This window comes from Heteronotia binoei, chromosome 8, assembly GCF_032191835.1.
Source record: "Heteronotia binoei isolate CCM8104 ecotype False Entrance Well chromosome 8, APGP_CSIRO_Hbin_v1, whole genome shotgun sequence".
Classification (NCBI taxonomy): domain Eukaryota; kingdom Metazoa; phylum Chordata; class Lepidosauria; order Squamata; family Gekkonidae; genus Heteronotia; species Heteronotia binoei.
In genome coordinates, this window is record NC_083230.1 from 97,090,255 (window position 1) to 97,112,215 (window position 21,961).

The window sequence follows — 21,961 nt, forward strand, 5'->3', positions numbered from 1 at the left end:
ATGGAGTTATACCCCCCTTGAAAAGCCAGGTTCACAGCTTGGAATTGCTACTTGACACAGCAGTCACCTTAGAAAACCAGGAGGCTGCAGAAGCTCATAGTGCTTTTGCCCAGCATCATCTGGTGCATCAGCTCCACCTGTTCCTGGTTCAATCAGATCTAGTTATTGATCCATGCTTTACTTACAATACACTCTAATTGGGGCTACCCTTGAAGAGTATTCAGAAGCTGCAACTAGTGCAGAATGCTTACCCCATTATTACAGCAATTACACTAGCTACCAATCCATTCCCAAGTGCAATTTGAGGCATTGGTTTTGTCCTTTAAAGCCCTACATATCTTGGGATCAGGGTAACTGAAAGACCATCTTCTCTCATATGTTCCTGCCTGGGAATTAAGATCACAGGGAAAGGTCCAAACAAGAGATGGCCTTCTTGGTGGCAGCCCCACAATTATGGAGCAACCTCCCCAGGGAGTTCATCTGGCCTCTTTTATTTTGATCCTCAGGAGGCAGTTGAAAACAATTTAGTTGAGGACTGCATTTGACTAATTTAGGTTTTATTTATTGACAGTCCTAATGGGAGATATTAAATGGTGGTTTTTAGGTGTTTTCACAATCATTATTTTATATCTTTAAACCTCTTTGAGATTCACAAGTTAGAAGGGTGGCTAATAAATGGTTAAGATATGTATGTACACACATACATACATACATACATAGATACATACATACACTGCCTTTCTCTCCAAAGGGGACCTGAGGGAGCTTACACCATTCTCCTTTCTTCCATTTGATCCCCAGGCCAACCCTGCAAGGTAGGTTAGACTAAGAGTGTGTGACTGGCCTATGGTGATCCAGTAAACTTCCATGATAGAGTAGGAATCTGAACTTGGACCTCTGAGATTCTAATCTGATACTCAAACCACTACACCACACTGCCCACCTTCCTGTTACCTATCTTTAGCAATGCTGTATAATTATTTAATTGGTTTCCATTTAGTGATTTTACCTGCCCTGATATGTAATTTTTTTGGGGGGTCTGACCTTCTTGATGTGGATTTTGTGCTGCTTATATTATTATTACTTTAGTTGTTTGCTGTGTTGCCATATTGCAGTGCTTGTATTGTCTGTGTTAGTTTTGATTGTATTTGGACTGTTTTTAAGCTTGATTTATTGTTGACATTTAGTTTATTTTTAATGGAGGGAGGTTTTTTTGCTGCTTTTTTGCAACTTGCCTTGAGCAAATTCCTGAAGAAGCAGTTAGCAAAGAAAGTAAATTAATATAAATAGTGAACTGGAAAAAAATCCAGAAGTGGGCCATTTCTTCATTGGAACAGGATATTCTTTATCAAATGCACCCCCTTTCAAGTGCCTTGAAAAGGAGGAAAATCCCAGTTTCTTTACATATTTTCCTGTGCTGCTGAGTTTGTTCTATAGCTTGCAAATTTCCTTAGCGTCCAGCTTTTTTCATTACATCCATCTAAATAACTGAAAACTGCAAGTCTGACTGTTCAGCATGTCCAGGCTATATTTCCCCCCTAAATGTTTCTAGTGCTATTTTAAAAAGTCAGTTTCTTCTCTAGGCATCACTGCAAATCAGCAAAAATAGAATAAGCAGAATGGATAAAAATCTGTCAGTCTCTTATTCATCTGCTTTGAAAAGTTGGTTGGTGTTGAGAGGTTAAAATGTAATTATTGCCTTTCACGTCTCCAAACTGGAACATGAGCCAACTTATGGTGACCTCTGTAAGGATTTCAAGGCAAGGAAGGAACAGAGGTGGTTTGACACTGCCTGTGTCTGTGTAGCATCCATGGACTTCTTGGTGCTTGTTCAATTACTAACGAAGCTGACACTGCTTAGCTGCTGAAATCTGATGAGATAAGGTAAGCCTGGGCCACCCAGGTCAAGGCGACTGTGAAATTACACAGTGAAAAGTGAACCATGCCCAACTGTACATTATGTTTTCCCCTCCTTTCCCTCTTGTTTGTGTCTTTTCTAAGGCTGCTCTTCAGGTGGGAGGCCACGGAGAAAGGTTGCATCAGTGCCGGGAGGTGACATTGTTGACGTACAAGTCCATCCCCATGCAAGTGGATGGAGAGCCTTGCCGGCTGGCTCCCTCACTCATCCGCATCTCCTTGAGGAATCAGGCCAATATGGTACAGAAAAGCAAGAGGAGGACATCCATGCCTTTGCTCAATGAGTGAGTTAGCTGCATGCCTTTCTAGAGACAGGGGGATGTGTTGTGGTGTTGAGGTGTTCAAAGGAGCTTAGCTCAGCAAAGGCAGGGACCCTGAACAGTATTAACTCATTCCATACTTCTCTGTCCCATACACAATACTGTCTCCTCATAGCTCACACCAGTAACTGTGTTACGCAAGCAAAGGCAGTTGTACACCCACAGGAGCAGGGCCCAAACCACTAATTCCACAAACCCAGCATCGTGGTAAAACGTTTGTTGTTGTTTTGCTAACCATGTACAGTCTTCAATTGTTTGCATTTTAGGGACAGCAAAGAACCAATGCCATTTGGTTATGAACCATCTACTATGCTCTAATGCAGGGGTCCCAAACCCCCGGTCCATAGACCGGTCCCAATCTGTGGCCTGTTAGCAACCAGGCCATGAGTTGTATAATTATTTCATTATATATTACAATGGAAGAAGAAGAAGAAGAAGAAGAAGAAGAAGAAGAAGAAGACAACATTGGATTTATATCCCACTCTCCACTCCGAATCTCAGAGTGGTTCACAATCTCCTTTATCTTCCTTCCCCACAACAGACACTCTGTGAGGTGGGTGAGGCTGAGGGCTCTCACAGCAGCTGCCCTTTCAAGGACAACTCCTGCGATGACTATGGCTAACCCAAGGCCATTCCAGCAGCTGTAAGTGGAGTGGGGAATCAAACCTAGTTCTCCTGGTTCTCCCAGATAAGAGTCCGTGCACTTAACCACTACACCAAACTAATAGAAAGAAAGTGCACAATTGTATCATCCCAAAACCATCACGCCCCCGCTTCCCCCCAGTCCATGGAAAAACTGTCTTCCACAAAACCGGTCCCTGGTGCCAAAAATGTTGGGAACTGCTGCTCTAATGAGATGGTGGTGGAAAGTCCTGTCTAGTCACAGCTGATTTATGGCAATTCCTGGTGGGGTTTTCAAAGCAAGAAATATGTTCAGAAGTGGTTTGCCATTGCCTTCCTCTATGTCATTTATTTATTTATTTATTTGAGATTTATATCCCGCCCTTCCCACCAGGTGGCTCAGGGCGGCTTACAACATATAAAAACTAACATAAAATATAAAATTATGCATAAAAATTAACATTCCAAATTTCCATAATTAAAATCTAGACATTCACATAATTATGTACTTAAAACATTCAAGACATACGGTGGTCTTACAGCTACACTCAGTTTGAAATTCCCATGTTTCAGCGTTTCAGTATTTCAGTGCTGGTTAGTTCTAGTTGGTTGTAAGCCAGCCGGAAGAGGACTGTCTTACAGGCCCTGCGGAATTGAACAAGGTCCCGCAGGGCCCTTACCTCTTCCGGCAGCTGGTTCCACCAGGAGGGTATTCCTGAGTGATCTCCTATCCAAATAGTAGGCAGGGCCAACACTGCATAGTTTCAGAGATCTGACAAGATTGGGCTAGCATGGGCTATCCAGGTCAGGCCTCTTATCTGGAGGGGGACAAATTTTAATGCAAACTAGCATAGGCTGGATTCAGATAGGCAGCTCGTGACAGCGTTCTCTTGGCTTAAAAAAAAAGCCAGCACAGGTTGAAGCGCCCCACCATGAGCAGACAATACATGCCTGGCTGCCGAGAGAGGCACAGACTGTGATGTGGAGATGTGGAGTACTCATGCACTTGAATGGTGTTTGTATGACACTCTTCAGCTGTTCAGATGGCCCAGAAATGCGCCATGCTTCAGCAGTTTGTCACTGGGAAGTACTTGGTGTTTTATTGAGGCAGAGTCAATGTGGTGGGAGATCAGGTGAGTGTACTTTCGGCTTGGGGCCCAGATGTGCGCATGTAAACATGTATTTTAAATCTGGGGTGGGTGTGGCTTCCTCAGACCAAATTCCCCATCTAAATGCAGCCATACTGTCCTCACAAAGGCTTTGCCAGATAATCTCCACTGTGTAGCACAATTAGCCTAAGTCTGATTCAGCCCTAATGAGAGTAGATGGCAGAACATATTGAATTAGTGCTGAAATGCCCCTATCCAATTCTCTATTTGCTGGGTGAGTGAATATTCCCTGGATGTTTGGCAATATTTTCCATATAATGTAATATTGAAAACTCACTGGATTTTTGGGTCTCTATTTGCATTCATTTTTGCAAATATCATTTATTCTTCGTCCAAATCACTATGAGTCTGAATATATGAAATTGTCAGCACAGTGTTTATATAGCTCACAAACATCTTCAAAGGAGTTCATGTACATTATCTCAATGCAATGATTCTTGTGACAACCGTCAGAGGTTGTTCAGTATTATTATTGGTGTATTGTAGAAGATGAGGAAGGAAAAGACTAAGAGCATGACTTGGGCAAGCAAGATTGTTTTTTGCGCATTTACAATTTGAGTAGAGGTGGGAATGCTTCTTTACTCAAGGGATTCAGCAGAAGAGAATGTGCTTTACCAGTGTGCCTACCTTGAGTGGTAATTTCACTTCCAACTTCAGCATTGTGATGTAATGTTCAGAAGGGGCCAAATTTGACTTGCATAGACTCTGCGCACACAGTTAAAATTCTCCATATCTAGTATTTTATATGAGTATATGTGCATTGGCTTCTGTTGCATGTTATATCACCAAACCCACTGATGTTGGAGGTGGGACAAGTATACATGGAACTATGCATCATCTGGACCAGCCTCATATTAGATAACTGGGTTATGTATTAGTCCATTCCTTACACTCCCCCACCCCCCCGCCAAAGCAGTTAGACCGAGCTATGTGTAAGCATCCTGAAAATCAACGAATAGGGCCTTCTACAATTTACCGCAAATCATCATCCACTATAAAAGATAAGACTTGGTCTTCATATCTGTCAAATCCACTAAAGAAATAATTTCCTTAACAAACCCAGCATAAAGATTTGTATAATGAAATGAAAAATTCTAAAACCGATAACTCATATTTAACAGTTTCATTGCATCAAAATTAAGTTTTGTAACAATATTGGAAACTAGTTATATATATCTTTTGTCTCTTCTTGGCGAAGAGGCCTGATTTGAATTATGGGATGAGAAATATGAAAAGGGTAATATTGCATAGTTTGTTTGGCTTACTGAAATGTGAAAATATAATTACTAGTTCAGTTGCATTTGCTGTTCATCCATTAAACTTTTTTTAAAAATATCCTTTGTGTCCAAAAACTAAAGGCCAACAATAAGTAAATAGCCCATGCAAATAGCTTCCTGTAGAATGTGCCTGGGTATGTTCTGGAGGTGAAAAAAAAAAAGACTCTTGCTGTTCTTGGAACACCCCCACCCATGAGCTTCCAAAACCAGGAGAGCAAAATAAAGCTTCAGTTGGAAACCTAGGTACAGAGTGCCTTACAACTCTCTTCAGTGTCCACTATGCCATGCTGATACAGGAGAGGCTTCCAGTCATAATCTCTCTCAGAGTTCTCCCATGCTTACCTGCCTTCTTTATATCTACTCACCCTTTTTCTACCCACTCTAGTCTTTACACTCAATATCTGCTTCTGAGCTTCCTAATGTGGTACCCACCACTACTTTCTCTAACCCCAGCTGAACTTTTCAGAAAGTAGGTGGGGCCTAGGTGTCATGAGCCCTGACGAGGAGGAGCTGGAAGAGTTAACAGACCTGGAAGAGTTGCCAGCCAGTTCCACAGCCGAACAAACAGCAGCTGGCCTATCAATCACTCTCCAGGCACCAGTGTCAACTGTTGACGATCAATCTCCTCCAAGCTCTCCTCCTCCCATCTCAAGAGTTTGAAGCAGGCTCCAGAAAGAACTTTCAGAGTGAAGACATGAGGCACGCTGATGCTTCAGATCTCTCAGCCCTGAATTCTAGCAGAGTCACTGCCACCCAGGGAGCAGGCTGATTGAGACTCCCATATAACTCCCACCCAGGATGTGGTAACCTTGTGGAAGCAACAAGTCTATTCTTTGGCTTGCATCCACGCTCCTTCCTGATCCTGACCTGCTCGATTTCCTTGGCACCCTGACCCTTTGGCTTTTGGACATTGACTTCTGATTCTGGTTTGTGATTCTGCATTGGTAACTTGGCTCCTGCTTGACTTCCTGGACGTTGACCTTGGATTGGCTTTGGATTCCTGTCTGTCTGCACCCTGAGAATGTGACACTTGGGTTGCCAGGTTGGAAAATACCTGGAGACTTTGGGGGTGGATAGGGGAGAGGCCAGGGTTTGGGGAGGGGAGGGGCCTCGGCATGGTACAGTGCCATAGAATCTACCTTTCAAAACAGCCCCTGGAGCTGATCTCTGCCAGTTGGAGCTCAGTTATAAAAGTGGGAGATCTCCAGGCCTCACCTGGAGGCTGGAAACCCTAGTGGGGCTATTTCAAAGTAGGGGTTTATTACTGGCTGCCCTCACTCCAATGAGAGTGTTTTTCATAGCTGTGATAGCAGCTGTAGGATCAGGAGGACTGGGAAGAAGAGGAAGAGTTTGGATTTATACCCTACCCTTCACTTGGAGTATCAGAGCAGCTTACAATCTCCTTCCCCTTCCCCTCCTCACAACTGACACCCCGTGAGGTAGGTGGGGCTGAGAGAGCTCTTTTGAGAACTGATCTTGAGCAGTTCTCAAAAGCCAATTTTACCATATAGTTTTTGTCCCAAAACTAGAGTGTTAGTGACGTGATGATGTCACTTCTGGGTGATGTCATCATGTTACCTTTGGGCCAGTTGGGTGTGAGATTTCCCCCTGCCAGCCAGCTGGCCAGTGGCAGGGAAGTGCCCTGCAAAAGTGCCCATTGGGGGGAGGGTCTGGCAACCCTATTATTTAGCAAACAGAGGAAAGAGGTGTTGGGTTTGCTCCACCTCCTACAACAACAATCTTGGGGTAGTGGGTATCATGCCCTGTAAAAATTCCAAAGGTGCTTTCGGGTTCAAAAAGTTTGGGACTCTGATATACTTCCTTCTTGATGTTTCTTTATTTGTCTTTGGATTTTCTATTGAAGTCTATGCTTCAGGGCTTTTTTTTTACTGGGGGAACGCGGTAGAATGGAGTTCTGGAACCTCTTTGTGGAAACAAAACTCTCAAGAAATGTTTAAAAGATCATGAGGGGCACCCCTGTGTTTCTCTTTCATTTCCCTCTTGAGAGTGCCAGCACCTCCTCCCACCCTTGAAAAAAGCCCTGTCATGCATTATACAATATTCAAGGAGGGGATTGACATCTGGTTGTATTACTACTAACCTGGACTGTTTCATCTGTCCTGCTTAAACAAGTGTTCCGATTGTAGAGGGGCATTAGGCTTGTACAGTTTAAGCAAGAATATTGGCTTGAGGGTGTGAAGAGACCTTTTACTTTAGGTGTTTGCTTTTTATCTGCTGTTTACATCAAGGGGCTGATCAGTAAATGTCAAATATTGTAATATGAGGCAATTCAGGCCATGGCTAAAGTCCGAGTATTGCTGCTTAAATGCTTCATGCGCCGAACCTGTGACATATCTCTATAGCACAGGATGTGAGATGAAAATCACGATAGTCACTGTCCATAACTCGTACGAATTTGAAAATAATTTCCTGTCATCTCCACTATTTGCTTAAAATGTTTTACTTCTGCAAACATTCCTCTTAAGTTCATCTGCCAAAATCTTGATAGGATATTAATGTGAAAGGCATTCAAACACGGCTAAAGTAAATTTGTTTAAACTTTTTAAAAATGTGGAATATTTGCTGAGTACATTAAAACTGACAAATGGTGTCCATGTTTATATATAGATATATAGTGAACCTGCAAACTTGCTGCTATTTTAATATATATTACACCTGTTGGAAGATAGAAAAGCTTGGTGATGCCCCATGAAATGCTGCTCTTAGGGGATGTCCCCCCCCCCAGAGCAACATGAGTTGCATGGCTGCAACAAAAGAGAGGGGGAAATTGCCCCTCTTCTGAAGGCAAATAGTTTTAATCGGTTCAAACCCTGATAAAGCAAAAATGTGGTATACACATTTTCTAAGGTACTGGGCAGATGACCATTGAAAGGATGTGAAAAACAAGTGGGGAGAGGTATGACACCTACTTTGGAGAAAAGATAGGATAGTAATCTTGTATTTTTTTACAACTTTTCATAAAAATATAATTTTTTCCTCCAAGAATTTGCTGCAGGGGAAAAGAGCTTGCAAACAGGCAAAGTCAGGGACAATAATTGTCATTTGTCACTGCATCTCAGACAAAAAGAAATCCTACTTAACACAGAGAGTGTTTAAAATGTGGAATTCACTGCCAGAGGATGTAGTGATGGCCACAGGAATAAACAGTTTTAAAAGAGGATTAAATCTATTCATGGTGGATAAATCCATCAGTGGCTATTAGCCATGGTAACTGAGGGGAACCTCCACATTTAGAGGCACTAATCCATTGAATCCCAAAGCCAAGGATCCTTTATGCTCTGTTGTTGGCCGTCCAGAGGAAGTATTTGGTTACAGTGTGAAGCAGGTTGCTGGACTAGATAGATTATTGGTCTGATATTACAGGGTTCTTCTTATGTTCTTAACCCCCTAGGATCTCAAGGGTTAGGGTTGCCATGTCCGTCTCAGGAAATATCTGGGGACTTTGGGGGTGGAGCCAGGAGACTCTGGGGATGGATGGAACCAGAAGACTTTCCCATTTCCTAAATAAATAAATTAAAAATACAGCAGTGCAGTTCCTCTGAATAAAGTCTTCATTTCCTCATCGTCTTTTTTTGCATTCCTTGGCAGCTGACCTTCCACTAAATGAAAGTAAAATTTATCATACTCCCATAATTCCCCTTATCAGGCTTTAGAAGCATTTCCAAGCATGGCTTTTTAAAGGGACACATGCACATGCTCACAAAGCATCCAAAATAAACAGAGTTTGCAAGCCCACACTTTTGTGATCTCACTGAGGCAATTTATTCATGGGAGTTGCTGAATTTAATAATCTGCTGTAATTCAACTAACTTCTTTAGACAGGAACAGAAACAGACAGCAACCTAGGGTCATCAGGTTCTAGCTAACTCTTTCCTATCCATTTTACCATAGAAATGACTTCTGAATTGAATGCAAAACCGAGGGACTCTGCTCTCTGCCTTTCTCACAGGCTTCACAAGCTCATAGCTCTGCCTACTTGCCCCGCCCCCTCCTTTCCTGCTGCTGAAATTTAAAGGCACACGCATGTTCCAAAATACTAACCATTGCAAGCATCTTTTAAGTCTGCCAAGATTTAAAAGCACATGGTGGCTGTTGGGGTGGGGCTTTCCCCTGCTGTCCAGCTGGCTGGTGGTACAGAAGAGCCTGGAAAACCAGGGGATCCCCTGCTGGGACCTGGGGACTAGCAAACCTACCAAGGGTCCAGGCATGTGAGGTATTCCTTGATTATCCTAGACTCTCTGGAATCTGGGCTACTACCCTATGCAGCCTACTATGTTCGGCTGGCCCTGGGTGGAATCCTAAAACAGGCACAGTACTCAGGTTTGTGTACAATGGGTTTGATCCGGACTAATTTATCGAATGACAGAATGGAATTTCCTGCCTCTCCCATCTTAATGCAGCTCAGTGATCTCCACAAAATGCTGCTCCTGGGGGATAGAGGCCACAGAAAAATGACATGAGGGAGGGTCTGCAGCAGGAATAAGGTGGGGAATAGGTGGAAATTGGAAAGTTACCCTGGATCCAACCCAATGTATGGCCATGCGCTAAAGAGAGGTGAAACTACTTGTGAAAGGGTCCTTCTCATTATAAATCTTTAGATTAAGTATGTGAAGATTTGTATATCTTTTCTTGCCAGTATCCTATCTATTCCTGCAAAAGGCAAATTCTGCCTACAAGTATATACATAAAAATGATGCAGAACCAACAAGGCAGATAACAGCTTTTGATGATGGTTAAGTGGCACCAGGGTGGAATACCAATATTGTTTATATCCAGATAAGGGGAAGAGGGCATAGAAGATAAAGATGTGGCCCAGGAGATGTTATGTTTGTTTATGGTTCTTATCTTTGGTGCATTTGTCTTCTGAGTCATGCCTGTTAGATGTGGTGGCAAAGTTTTACTGAAAGTTAATCTGGGGGGAGAGTCAATTTTGCTTCAGAAAAAAAGAACTACAGCTCATAGTGCCTCATGCGTCATTAACAGAATTGCCAGTTCTAAACACCAGTTCCAGAATCGGTAATAGAAAAACTGATGATATATGAAAGAGATGAAAATTGGCTTGATAGTGACAATACTGCAGTGCTGGCAACTTAGAGAAACAGGTCTGATATGTAATCTGAATGTCACTTTGAAGAGAAAAGCACTGTAAAATCAGCATCTAGTTTTCTACTGGATCCAATTCTGACCATAAGACGAACATTCTCCATAGGCTATGGGGAATATCGGCACTGACACTGCTTGGATGTGTATGTGCTTTCAACCCACACTGAAAAATCTTCTGTATGATGACATGGAGTTTTAAAACTGAAATATGAAAATATAAAATATATGAAATAATAATATAAAAGCCTTCTTACGCTTGCCCAAGGAACTTCAGCTGGACAATTCCCAGCTACTAGGTGGGGCAGATATGCTTGCTTTTAGAGACTGAACTTCCACCAACTACTTTCATATCATTTTCTGGGCTCAGCTTTGGTCTCAAAATCTCTTATACCTTGTTGGGAAAATAATGGCATGGAAATCCATTATCTGGAAATCCAAAAAGGCCACCTTAGCAAGGCATCAGAATAGAGAGGTCAAATGTAAAACCAAATAAATATAAATAACTTTCCAAGCATTCTAAACGTTTTAAGGATCTCTAGTGTTTTGAGAAGCCATGTTGCATACCTTTGTGATTAAAAAAAATAATTTGACTGGTTTTTCATATAATTTACATGTGTTTGATCTGCTTTGTGGTTCTTGATATGGGATGAACAGACCACTTTTAAGAATATTTCTGTGTAAGATTGCAGGATCGGATGTATCTATTTTTGGAGGAGGGGCAAAGTTAAAAAATGGTGCCCCCCACTACCCTCTCACCATGATCTACTTCTATTTGGAGGAAAAAGGGGTGCTGGCAGCGCACCCCCTTTGCTCTGCTGCCCGGGGTGTCTTCTCCCTCTGCCCCCTTTGATCCAGCCCTGCAAGATGATTAAGTTGCTAAATCTATAGGGTCTCTTTTGATCTTACATTGTTGAATTATATTGGTATTGCAAGTAGTAATGGTCCTGAATTTTGAGTTAGCAGAGAACAGTAAATAAATAAGTGAGGGGCATCCTCCTTGTGGCATTCCCTTTACTAGTGCAGGCATGCTGCCAAGGTGGCACAACTCTGTAAATGAAGGGAAGGCATTAAAAGGGTCAGCACTAAACTCTTTTCTGTCAGGGCTAATCAAAGACAGTCTCAAAACATGTTGACCGTTTTCGCACACAGCTAACCTCGCAGTCACAATCCTGTTCCCTCTGCAGCGTCTGGTCGGATTTCGCACCATCTGCACCGAAGTTACAGGAAGTGCCGTGGCTTTTGCATAGCAAATGTAAACCACTAAAACCTAGTTTACGTTTGCTACGCAGAAACTGCGGCACTTCCTGTAACTCCGGCGCAGATGGTGGGAAATCCGACCGGACGCTGCGGAGGGAACAGGGTCGTGACTGTGAGGTAAGCTGTGTGCGAAAACGGTAGTTTTCTCACACTTAAGGCAGGTATTAGTATGTCTTTTCTCAGTATCAAACATTCTCAAGACTGTCTGCTCAGCTAACGCTGACCAGTCAGATTGCCCAGAACAGCCTGTCACTCGAGGCTCTCTGGCTCTGTGAATTATTAACCCTTAATACTCCTGTAGTTCATGTACAGTACTTTTAAGCCTCTTTAAAAAGTGCAGTCTGTCATAGCTCCTATTGGTGATACTTATGGGATGGCTAGCCTTCTGTAGCTATGGTTAAAATTAGCATAGGTTGCCTTGTTTAAAACAGGAGCATCTTCCTTTTAAGCTCCACCTAGGCGGTGCATTTTTGAGTTTGTTCCTTGGTGGACATTCCATTTGCCGGAAACAATGCTTGAGAAGCCAGATGCCATACATAGGTATGTAGCTGCAGATATCCACACTTTTGGCTAGGTGTTGAAGGAACAAATTGAGAAAGCAGGGAAGGTTTATGATGGGAAGAGATGATTGAATGGACTTGCAAGGGAGGCAGAGGGAGTTTGCAGTGGTGGAGGGCTTTGTCGATGTAGAGATTTATTTAGTATTTATTTGGCTTATAGCTCGCCCTCCCCACCAAAGCAAGCTCAAGCAAAATGATTGCTTGTAGTTCTAGTTTAATGACTCATAGCCTTTCTCTCTCTCTGCAGAGTGTTGATTTTAAAGTTCTTACTGTGTTCAGGTTCTGCCACTAGGATCAAATTCTGGGTTTCTTCTGAAGCCCATCTGATATTTCAGTTCTGCCACTGGCCTCTTCCTATTTTATTATCAGAGTTCCACCATGTTAATGAACCGGAGACCATTTTCCCTCATTGTGCTTGCTGATCTCTCATTAGCTTTCTTTGTTATTGAATGTGAAGCCCTGGAGTGTAAGCCTCCATCTCCATTTAGCCTTTGTGCGATGCTTTCTTTTTGTGTATGTTTAAATGTTGTTATATGTCTTTTTACTCCCTCCCCTCTCTGTCTGGACTTTTTCCTTGTCTGTCTACGCTGTTGTGCTGACCCTCTCCCGGCTGCTCATTTCCTGATGCCCATAGTATCCCTAAAGTGCATTCGGCTGACCTGAGAAGAGTCTCAGCTCCCCCTGATTCCTTCACCATGTGAGTAACACTGGTCTCTTCTTTCTCTTGCCCTCCACTTCCCTTAGCTCTTATCCTGCATGTGCTAATTCTTCAGCCATCCATTCTGAGATCTAGCATGCTTGGCAAAACAGTAACTAATTTCTTGATTTTTAATGGGCAGAGAGACCATGTGGCATTAAAGTTATCATCTTTTTAATTTTTTTTTAAATCAGCCCTTGAGTAGATCCCATGCCAATAGAACCAGGATAGAATCTGCATAGTAAAGGGCTGATCAAGAACAGAAATCTGGTGACTCAGGCAGAGCCAGAGTTAAATCTGGCAGATCATGGGCAGAGCTGGTGATAAACTGGTGAGTTTTAGATAAAGTCAGGTAGAACTTATAGATGGATGCATGATGGATGGATGGATGGATGGATAGATTGCTGATAGAAAGATGGATGGATGGATGGGTAATAGATATAGATATTCTTGCATCTTCCATTTATTCTTACAATGACTCTATAATGTAGTTTTAGCTGGGGGAGCCATTTTGCTCAAAGTCACCCACTGAGCTAAGCGGTTGAGTGGGAATTTGACTCTATAATGACTCTATAATGTAGTTTTAGCTGGGGGAGCCATTTTGCTCAAAGTCACCCACTGAGCTAAGCGGTTGAGTGGGAATTTGTGTTTCTAGTCCTAGTATGAAGAAGAAGAAGAAGAAGAAGAAGAAGATATTGGATTTATATCCCGCCCTCCACTCCGAAGAGTCTCAGAGCGGCTCACAATCTCCTTTACCTTCCTCCCCCACAACAAACACCCTGTGAGGTGGGTGGGGCTGGAGAGGGCTCTCACAGCAGCTGCCCTTTCAAGGACAACTTCTGCCAGAGCTATGGCTGACCCAAGGCCATTCCAGCAGGTGCAAGTGGAGGAGTGGGGAATCAAACCCGGTTCTCCCAGATAAGAGTCCGCACACTTAACCACTACACCAAACTGGCTCTCCTCAGATCACTACATCAAATTGGTAGTGATCACTACATCAAATTGGTTATGGACAGCCTGCCACAATTTGGATGTTACTAGTTTTTCAGAACCCAACTTGTTAGCTGACAGCAGTCAGTTTTAGTGGTTGGGCAGTAAAATGGCAAGTGTCTATGGCATAGCTTCTAGAGTCTTGGCTCATAGGAATGATTGTAATTTTCAAGTGGTAACTTCTTGTCCATGTCATCCCTCTGCCTGATAGCAATTATTTTCATTTAGAATAAATAGCTATCAGTGAAGGAAAGCTGTTTTGTGAATGTGAATGGTTCATGGTCAGGTAGTCTAAATTTCAGCCATTTAATAACACCAACCGGGGAAGATCAATGGTGTTCTTAACATGTTTTGTGCATAAATCTAAATGCCAGAATGACGTCATCTGACTATGACTATATGATGTCATCTGACTATATCCTCCATCTTTTGGGAGGATATGTAAGGGGTTCTAGAAGCAAGAAACTAGTACCTCTCTTGAAATTGGCCACAGTAAGTGATAGTTAAATGTTGATTCATATTAAGACTGTTTCTGGACCCGATTCCTGGGACTTGGCCCCTCTGCCCAGTTTCTCTGATATTTCCAGTATTCCAGTTAATTTTAGATGTCAGGTGAAGGCATGGAATAAGTGACCGATCTTTGCAAAGAGACCTTAGCTAATTTGCTAGTCAGAGAAATTCTGTATCTTCAGATCTGAAAAGAATAGATTAATCAGGCAGCTGCATTATGACTGACAATTAGCATGTCTGATGAATTAAAGTAGAAACCCAAGGGGCACTTAGAAAATTGGATTTGGGATGTTAGTGGCTTTGAGATTCAAATGTTCTTCTTTGGCTTGGTGATGTGTGTTGTTTCCAAAATCCTGTTGGAACAAAATATGGCAGAAGACATTCTGCAGAATATAAAGCCCCAGCAGATAGCCTTCACATATCCTGGGCCAAAGTCATTTCGCAGAAATAATCTTGACTTCGAGGAATAGCAAAAGCTGCAAGTCGTTGGCAGAGTTCTATAGGCTTAACTGGTATCATTTTCCCCAATATTATATTGGAGATTTATTCATTAAATAAATGTTGGCATTAAATTTATTCATTTTATATAATCTAAAGAGAGAGTGCTTGCATGCTGATATTTATAAACATCTGGCTAACAGCAGAATTACCTTATTTATCATTGCAACCTCCACACGAAGTCTCTTACTGTAGTCATCGGAATTTTCATAGTAGTTCAGGGTTTTCATTATTTTCTAATAAATCAGCGATCAGATATATGATCTGATTTCTCCAGTTTGCATTCTGGACAGTAATGGAGCATTTGTGGCCCTTTTGGTAAAGAGTTGCTCATTTTCATACCATTTACATGTTTAAAAAGATACAATAGTCCTTGCTAGGATTCCCAGCCTCCAGGTAGGGCCTGGAGATCTCCCACTTTTACAACTGATCTCCAGCCGGCAGAGATCAGCTCCCCTGGAGAAAATGGCTGCTTTGAAGGGTGTAGTATATGTCATAGTACCACACTGAGGCCCCTCCCCTCCCCAAACCCCACCCTCTCCTGGATTCACCCACAAAGTCTCCAGATATTTTCCAGTTCAGACCTGGCAACCCTAGTCCTTGCAGGTTCTCCACCATACAACTGGGCTCCAGACCAGGGGATCCCCTGCCCCCAGCTGGGGATTGGCAACCCTACATACAACTGAGCCAGACTTTGCCAGGGGAGGGGGGGGGAAAGGAGAGAAGGAAGCAGGAAAAGGAGAGAGCCTATATAGGCTTATGGGAATGCATGTTCCTCCCCAAATGGGTCCCCTCACTTGTAAAGATATAATTGCCTACCTGCTAGAGAATCACCACCCACTTTTTGGTCCTAACCTGCACTCTGAGCACCACTGCCACAGAGGAAGCAGATTTGCAGGGGCAAAAAAGTTCTCAACATGGTCTTCTGAAATAGGACACTGCTGCATATGTGCATTAGGGTAGGGTATATCTATATAAAACTGCTGGATCAGGGAGTGTGAATGGGAACGAACCTCATATACTTTCCTACTTCTTATCATAAGTAATCAGACAGTTATCTCATGTTATGACATCTGCTAGCACCAGGAAGTAATCATTTCCAGGCTGTTTTGGAGTTCTATAGGGTTTTCCTTTATAACCAGTTTTCAGTCATCCTGTGTTTGATGAACTTTATCTTCTTAGGAAGCTGGGCACTTCATCTGGAACTCTTGTTCTGTGCTGGAACGTTGAGGCTTTCTAGGATACTTTACAAGCTCATCCAGGAAGCAAATCAGGGGGCACTTGTGCATTGCTATTCTGTCCTGTGAATTGAAAGGTTTCTCTACAATGCTGGCAGACAAGCTGCAGGTTCTCCAACATTATTGGTGTTTTTATCAAGGAAGCTCTGGTAAGGTTCCAAAGAACCTCAGTGCACATCTCAGTAGCCTTCTTTAGACAAGATACTTTTTTGAAACTTTGTGGGGGGTGGGGTTGCAGGGCCATTGAGATGATTGTCTAGGGTGCCAGCCTTCTGGGTGCACCAAATTGGGTGTCCCCATGTGACTTGATGACATTATCAGTGCGGGGGGGGAGTTAGCCTTGCCTAGAGTGCCAGACAGTCTAGGGTCGTCCCTGGGGTTTTGGATGACAACAGCATGTGTAGAAGGGGACAGAAGAAATGGGTAGACTGGCCATGCCCCCACCCATGCAGAATTGCCAGAGCATGTCATATGTTTTACTGTAACTGAAGAAAGAAACTGTTTGATTTATTATTATTTTTGGAAGCATTTTAAAAATACCTCTTGGAACAATTTGGTTATCAGAGACTAACAAAAGGCCAGCAGGTGTCATGGGGATAAAGGACTCATGAGGGATATGACCTCTCTGTTAACTACACATCTATGGATCTATATCAGTAATCCAGGGATCCCCAACCTTTTAGTGCCTGTGGACATCTTTGGCTTTCTGACAAAGGGTGGTGGGCACAATCACAAAATGGCTGCCACAGAAGGCAGAGCCAGTCACAAAATGGCTACAGCAGAAAGTGGAGCTAACCACAAAATGTCAGGTACGTACAGCTCTAATATCGAGGTTACATGCAGGTCTTTGGGGCCAGTGGTGAGGGTGAACAGCTTGGGGGGGGTTCATCCTGTATGCCTCCCTTTGCCAACCCAATGATCCCTTTGTTTTTAGTAGATCCTAGCTTTGCTCCTCTTGCAGGGGCGGCTCGATGCCCCATGGCACCCTAGGCAGACTCGCTGCCTGGTGCCCCAAAAGAGCCTCCCCACGCCTCCCCTCCGCTGTGGCTCCGCACCTCTCCGCCATGCCTTCTCCCTCCCTTCAGACCCTTTCCCACCCCAGTTTATTTCCCGGCATGTCAATTTCAACGCCAGAACCGACTCTAGCACTGCGTTCTGGCTCTCTAAAGCCCCCGCCCCTGGCTGAACACTCCAGTCGCAGTTAAAACCGCGCCACGGGGCCGGGCTGCACTCACCGTCCATCCCTCAGGAACAGCGTCCTGAAAGGGTGATCCCCGCTGAACTCCTCCCCTCCCATCTAAGAAGTGGGGAGGGGAAGAGTCAGCTGTAGCGGGGGTCGCCCTTTCAGGATGCTGTTCCTGAGGGACAGATGATGAGTGCAGCCTGGCCCCATGGCGCAGTTTTAACTGCAACTGGAGTGTTCGGCCGGGGGGGGGGGGCGGCTTTAGATAGCCAGAACGTGGTGCTAGATCCGGTTTCAGCATTGAAATTGACATGCCAGGGTGGAAAAGGGTCCAGAGGGAGGAGGAGGAGGTGCAGGGGGAGAGGTGCGGGGGGGGGGGGAGGAAAGGAGGGATGGGCGGTAGCGGCGGGGGGGCGAAAGGCAAACTAGGTGCTTGCCTGGGGCACCGGGAGGGGGGTGGGGAGCCCAATGTTGCGCCCCCATCCTCCTGGCACACTAGGCAGCCACCTAGTTTGCCTAGCGGGAGGGCCGGTCCTGTCCTCTGGTCACGCAGGAATTTGGTTTGGGAACTGTGTTTTGTCTAAAGAGGAAAATACGGTGCTGCCTTCCTGTGATGGCATCTCTTTTATGCTTTGAATGAGTAAAATATCATCAAATAAAGCCTCATTTTAATGTATTGCTGCTTAAATTCTTGCAATGAAATCTCAGTAGCAAGGTTAATTATTTTCTTTTGTGGTTGCCGTTTTACTTCTCCCCACTGTTCTAAAGTCAGGGGCATTTAATTAGTTTTGCATGTTTATTTCTTTTTTTTTATTTTCTGGGAGATAGGTAATTCATTAATCTGTCAGTGCAAACATGCCCCAGGGGAGTTATGTATTTTTGAAAGTTTAATTTTGGGGGATTTTTTTTTAAAGGAGACAGGTCTCTCGTTGAATTATATTACCATGTTATTATTTGGATGGTAGAATGGAGGCTATTATTTATTTTTTAAATGTCAGAGAAAGGGAACTGCATTCTTCTGTTTTTATTGACACAGGAAGGATACGTTGTGGTTCACAGAACTTGCAAATAATTGGAATGAGAATGAGAGCAGGTAATGAAAAGTTGTCTTCTATCTGACTCAGCCTGGTGCTGTGGCAGAAAAGTTCTTTGGAAGTTAGATGCATGCTCCCAGCTCAGACTTTATCCTGGATTCTCTTGTTTCCTCTTTTTGTATGGCATTAGAGGCAGAAATGCATGGTCAAACTAGAACAGCAACTATATCTTCTCAGGGTCTGGATGATTAATTAGCCAGCTCTAAAAACTGCCTGTACACATGCCTTCTCTGTTGTGGCTTCCCCTTGTGGAATGGCCTGCCTCAGGAGGTCAGAAAGGCTCCAACTCTCCTGGTTTTCTCCAAACTATGCAAAACTGAATTATTCAAGAGGGCTTTTCTATGAAGGCAATAGACTTGCACTGTACTAAATGATTCACACAGAATAAACAGGGACCGTGGTCTATATTTAGTAGGGTTGCCAAGTCCAATTAAAGAAAAATCTGGGGATTTTGGGGGCGGAGCCAGGAGACTTTGGGGGTGGAGCCAGGAGACATTGGGGGTGGAGCCAGGAACAAGGGTGTGACAAGTATAATTGAACTCCAAGGGAGTTCTGGCCATCACATTTAAAGGGACAGCACACCTTTTTAAATGCCTTTCTTCCATAGGAAATAATTAAGGATAGGGGCACCATCTTTTGGGGCTCATAGAATTGGACCCTCTGGTCCAATCATTTTGAAACTTGGGGGGTATTTTGGGGAGATGCACTAGATGCTATACTAAAACTCTGGTGCCTCTACCTCAAAAAATAGCCCCCCCGAGCCCCCAATACCCACGGATCAATTCCCTATTATTCCCTATGGGAATCATTCTCCATAGGGAATAATAGAGTGCCCAGTAGACATTTCCCTCCCCCCATGCTTTCTAAAGCGGGGGGAGGGCCTCCAAACCAGGGAATCCACTGCCCCCTCCCTCGCTCTCACACACAAATACTTACTAGATCTTCTTCCTGCAGAACTCTACTTGCTGTGAAAACGAAAGCAAAAGAAAGGGAGGGGCCGTTCTCCATGGAAACTATTACTGACCCTTTCCAATGAAGCCCTTCCTGTTTCCTGTTTCCTGCGCAGCCTTAAAGGCACACATTTTACAAACGGATCAGGAGCTCTACAACTAGATGATGCCTACACGCATGCCCCCCTGCTTCCGGATTTTTGGAGAGCGGGGGAGGAGGCTGCAAATTTGGGGGTCCCCCGCCAGGTGGGGGGTTGGGAAGCCTAATATTTAGGGTTGCCAATCCCCGGGTGGGGGCAGGGGATCCCCTGGTTTGGAGGCCCTCTCCCCACTTCAGGGTCATCAGAAAATGGGGGGAGGGGAAGGAAAATGTTTGCTGGGCACTCCATTATTCACTATGGAGACCGGTTCCCATAAGGTATAATGGAGAATTGATCCATAGATATCTGGGGCTCTGGAGAGCTGTCTTTTGAGGTAGAGGCACCAAATTTTCAGCATAGCATCTGGTGCCTCACCTCAAAACACCTTCCAAGTTTCAAAAGGAATGGACCAGGGGGTACAATTCTATGAGCCTCAAAGAAAGGTGCCTCTATCCTTCCTTATTTCCAATGGAGGGAAGGCATTTAAAAGTGTGCAGTCCCTTGAAATGTGATGGCCAGAACTCCCTTCAGAGTTCAGTTATGCTTGTCACACCCTTGCTCCTGGTTCCACCCCAATGTCTCCTGGCTCCACCCCCAAAGTCCCCAGATATTTCTTGAATTGGACTTGGCAACCCTATCTATACTGCTGTATACAGACTGGTTGAAACTAGGATCAATGGAATTTTGCATCCTTTAATGTGTCATGTTAATATTTATGCTTTGCTTCAGTTCTGTTTGTAGACTTCCAGTTGGTTCTACAACCCTAATCCTATTGTATTGTTTCTTGAATGTCCCATCCATTGGTTGTATCGACTCATGCTGTGTAATCCACTGTGAGTCCAAGTGAGAAAGGTGGACTGTAAATAACTTATAGTCAGAACTTTATCATGTGAGCCTTATAGCCATAGTTGTGCATGTGCTGTGTGTCTTCAGTTGCCACATATGTCTAGGATTGCCAGATCCAATTCAAGAAATATCTGGAGACTTTGGGGCTGAGCCAGGAGATATTGGGGGTGGAGCCAGGAGACTTTGGTGTGGAGCCAGGAACAAGGTTGTGACAAGCATAATTGAACTCCAAAGGGAGTTTGGGCCATCACATTTAAAGGGACCACACACCTTTTAAATGCCTTCCCTCCATTGAAAATAATTGTTAGGGTCACCTTCTTTTGGGGCTCATAGAATCAGACCCCTTGGTCCAATCTTTTTGAAACTTGGAGGGTGTTTTGAGGGGAGGCATTAGATGCTATGCTGAAAATTTGGTGCATCTACCTCAAAAACATTCCCCCCAGATTCCAGTGGATCAATTCTCTATTATATCCTATGGGTATCGGTCTCCATATGGAATAATGGAATGCCCAGCAGACATTTCCATCCCTTCCCCCACTTTCTGATGATCCTGAAGTGGGGGGAGGGCTTCCAAACTGGAGGATCTCCTGCCCCCACTTGGGGATTTGTGTAAAAACCAGAAGCAGAAGCAAAAGCTCACAGCTATTGCTTCCCCACCTGGGGACTGGCAGCCCTACATATGTCCAAGGCAGGAAGGAAGAGAGGATCTGCATAGCCTTCTCCTGCCAAAGTCTCAGATTGGAGGGTAGGGCCAATCACATCTTGGTCTTCCTTTCATCTCTGTCTTACAGCACCCTGAGGTGTCTGACAAAAAATAAATCAGTCTGTTGCCTCTAGTTCTCACCTGCTTGCGTCTCTCTTGTCTCCCTCCCTTTTTAGAGACTTTTTATTGGAGCTAAGCAAGATATCGATGCCTATGGATAGCTTGCTTCCCTCCCAGATCTTATTCTCATGAAGCTTTCAAGAAGTGTTATTGTGGCAGATGCGAAACAAATATGCAGAGTGTGGAAACATTTTTAGAGTTTTTAACATTTCATTCTGTCCATTGGTTTCTGGTGATGATTGTTAGAGTGCATACATCTGGGGCTCATGCTGGTTGAAAGTCACCGAGGGAAAGAACAGAGCAGCTGAAAAATCTATCATTCTGCCATTTTGAAAGTTCAACTGTTTACCATGGTTCTTGGCATTCAATCTAGAACTCCAGCCATGTTCAGGATCATTAGTACTGCCTCACACAAATCACCATTGTAGCATACCCACGTGGGAAACAAATGGAGCTGAAACACTTGCACAATTACACAGTTGATGGTACATGATTCATCTTTTACTGTGAGGTAGGCTAAACAGGTGTGGAAGTGGGGATTTGAACATCCTGCGGTTCAAGGCAAAGTTTCTTGTTCTGAGTTTGTACTCTAGCTCATCATCAAAGCCATCTTTTGTACTGGAAGAAGAAGAATTGCAGATTTATACCCTGCCCTTCTCTCTGAATCAGAGACTCAGAGCGGCTTACAATCTCCTATATCTTCTCCCCCCCACAACAGACACCCTGTGAGGTGGGTGGGGCTGAGAG

At 43.9% G+C, this 21,961-nt stretch overlaps 1 protein-coding gene across 1 annotated transcript in view; it reads left to right on the forward strand.

Annotated features, from left to right (window-relative positions):
• DGKI (diacylglycerol kinase iota) overlaps positions 1–21,961 on the forward strand; it is a 398,043-nt gene that overhangs the window by 259,800 nt on the left and 116,282 nt on the right. The window contains 2 exon segments of the mRNA XM_060245690.1: positions 2,002–2,201; positions 12,880–12,942. Of these exon segments, the coding sequence (XP_060101673.1) occupies positions 2,002–2,201; positions 12,880–12,942 (263 nt within the window).